General features: G+C 48.3%; 1 protein-coding gene across 1 annotated transcript in view; it reads right to left on the reverse strand.

The window, feature by feature from the left end:
• Positions 1–1,243: 1,243 nt before the first annotated feature.
• DOCK10 (dedicator of cytokinesis 10) overlaps positions 1,244–2,515 on the reverse strand; it is a gene marked incomplete at its 5' end in the record, with an annotated part of 84,354 nt that continues 83,082 nt past the window's right edge. The window contains one exon of the mRNA XM_010292876.1: positions 1,244–1,937. Coding sequence (XP_010291178.1) covers positions 1,818–1,937 — 120 coding nt within the window. The remainder of the gene's footprint in view (positions 1,938–2,515) is intronic.

The raw sequence follows: 2,515 nt of genomic DNA on the forward strand, positions 1-2,515 counted from the left end.
TTCCTCCCACAGACACAAACGAGCAGGTAACTTCATCTACCACGACACATATAGTATAAAGCAGGTTAAAATCTGGGCCAGAAATCATTCCTTTCAGCAGACTATTGGTTTCGAACAGTGCAGTGTCTGAGGAGCAGAGCTGGGCTTTTCAAGGTGAGGATGAAGAAGGTGCCTGGCTCCCTGCCCAGCCACACGGCCGATGCTGGTGTGACGCGCACAGCCGAGAGCTTGGGCAGGCGCGGGCTCACGCTGCCGCCGTGCTAGTGCTGGAGCGGGGCCCATCCCAACCCATGGGGAGCACCCAACCGCTCCTCTCCTTCTCCCACCAGGAAAGAACGCCGTGTGGGTTTCAACCCTGAGCAGAGACTTCTTCTGAAAGATCCCAGATCTGCTGACAGCGAGACACAGCAGCACGCGCTGCGCAGGCAGAGACGGGATGATGGCGCTTTTACATTGCTCGAATAGATGGGGTGAATTTAGAGGCCACCCTTGGCTCTGGCCCGCAGGCTACAACTTGAGATTGACCAGCTGTGAACGGGGGGTGTCACGGGAAGAGGCACAGGGAACGGAGACAGTAGGGCAGAATGAGGCAGCACACGGGGAAAACCCTCCTGGCACCCCCACATAGCAAGATCTGGCGCTGGCCCCTGACTCGAACAAACACTCATGAACCTGTGAAGGCCTCAGGGGAATCACCAGGGTTTCTCCAGGGAAAATAAGCCACAGCTTAATGGAATGTGGGGACTGCATGCATAGAATAGTATGTATCCTAACATACACGCACAACCAGCAGGGACCCCTGAAAGCAGGAGTTTTCTACGGGCAAAGGAATGAACATGGAAGAGTGTGGGAGTGCCAAAGTTAACTCATAAGAGCTGGCAGAACCGCTCCACCTCATCCCAACATGATGCAGAAACCTAAACAAACATCTCACTACAGGCGCATGGTTTCCCAATACGCCCTGGGGAAAATCTGGGACTACGCGCTTCAAAGGAAGAGCAGAGCTTCCTTGGCCTCAAGCAGGAGGACTACACCGAGCCCCGGGGTGGCCTCAGTCTGTGGCCGTGGAGAGAATCTGAAGGCATGTTCTGCAGATGGTCCCAAGCGTCCCTGTCAGCAACCACAACGCAACAGACAGCCGGGATGCAGGAGGCACCCTGATCTCCACCGCTCTGGAAAGTGCTGACATGGGAATGAACCAATGCACAGACCTTCAAAGAGAAAGTTTTATGGACGCTTTTATACACATACACAAATATTTTAATATAATGGTAACTGAAATGTTATCCATATTCTTAGTACTGTCATAATTAACTAAAAAGATATTTTTAAAATTTTGTAAAAATGACATATTTTACACATCTTCTATTTACAATTGCAATATACTTAAATGTTATAAAACATCCACTCTGACCTTTAAAATATATGTATACTAGGACTTAGTATTAGATATATTATAATTTATAGCAAACTTGGGGTTTGCTGTGTACCTATCTGTTCAATGGGAATTTCATGATTAACCTGGTTTAATAAAGGCTGCTCAAAACCAAACATCGACAACAAAGAAAAGATATGGAATGTGCAAATATTGGGACAGGCAAAAAAAAAAAAAAATTGAGCTTGCAGTTTTAAAAAAAATAACACCATGAAGACTTCCAATAAATTAAAATCGTAACCCACAAATCCTTTTCCTGGCATTGTCCGTGATCAAATTCATTTTCAGTACTATTAATCTAAACGGGGGGGGGTGGGGAAGAACAAAACCCTCCCCCAGCCACCCCAGGTCCTTCCAAGGCTGTGTGTTCCCCACGCTGCAGTCAAGCATCAGGATTTGCCGGGGTGGTTGCTGCTGGCACAGACGAGCTGGCTCTATTGATGACTCGTGAATAAGTGCGTTCCATTCCTTGTTGTTTTGCCGAGTCCTCCTTGTATGCAATCTTTTCATAAAAAAAGAAAAGCAAAAAAATATGCAACAGTGAGGGAGATCTGAATATTTTGGTGTCTGAAGTGTTCGTTATCTAACCAAGGATTTCCCATCTTTTATTTATTACACAATGATGCTAAGGATCTGGCAGAGGAAAAGGACCTTTGCCTGGGGACCCAGAAGTGACCGGAGGCTGCAGCGAGAGGGAGGATGTCCTCTGAGCTGGGGGGATGAATGGGGCTGGGCTGGGGTCACCATCTTCTGCCAAGTGGTGCTTCGTGGCATTCCCTGAACTGTGTTTCTCTAACAACTCTCATACAAACACAACTGAGAAATCACCTACATTTTATAAACTCAGCAGACACCTGCACTAGCACCTATTGACCGTGGTACAGACCAGCCCCAGCTCTGCCCATGCTGTCATTCGGGCATGCAGCATCCCCAGCGAGCTTCACACACGGCAGCTGAAAAAATATGTCCATTAGGCAGGGTCTGGACCAATTGCCAGGCTGAGGCTGCAGGTAGAGCTGCACTCTTGGGGAGAAGCAGTGGCAAAAGCTCTGCCCTGTCCTACACACAGGCTTCAGCAGG

This window comes from Phaethon lepturus, unplaced genomic scaffold, assembly GCF_000687285.1.
Source record: "Phaethon lepturus isolate BGI_N335 unplaced genomic scaffold, ASM68728v1 scaffold49738, whole genome shotgun sequence".
Lineage (NCBI taxonomy): Eukaryota > Metazoa > Chordata > Aves > Phaethontiformes > Phaethontidae > Phaethon > Phaethon lepturus.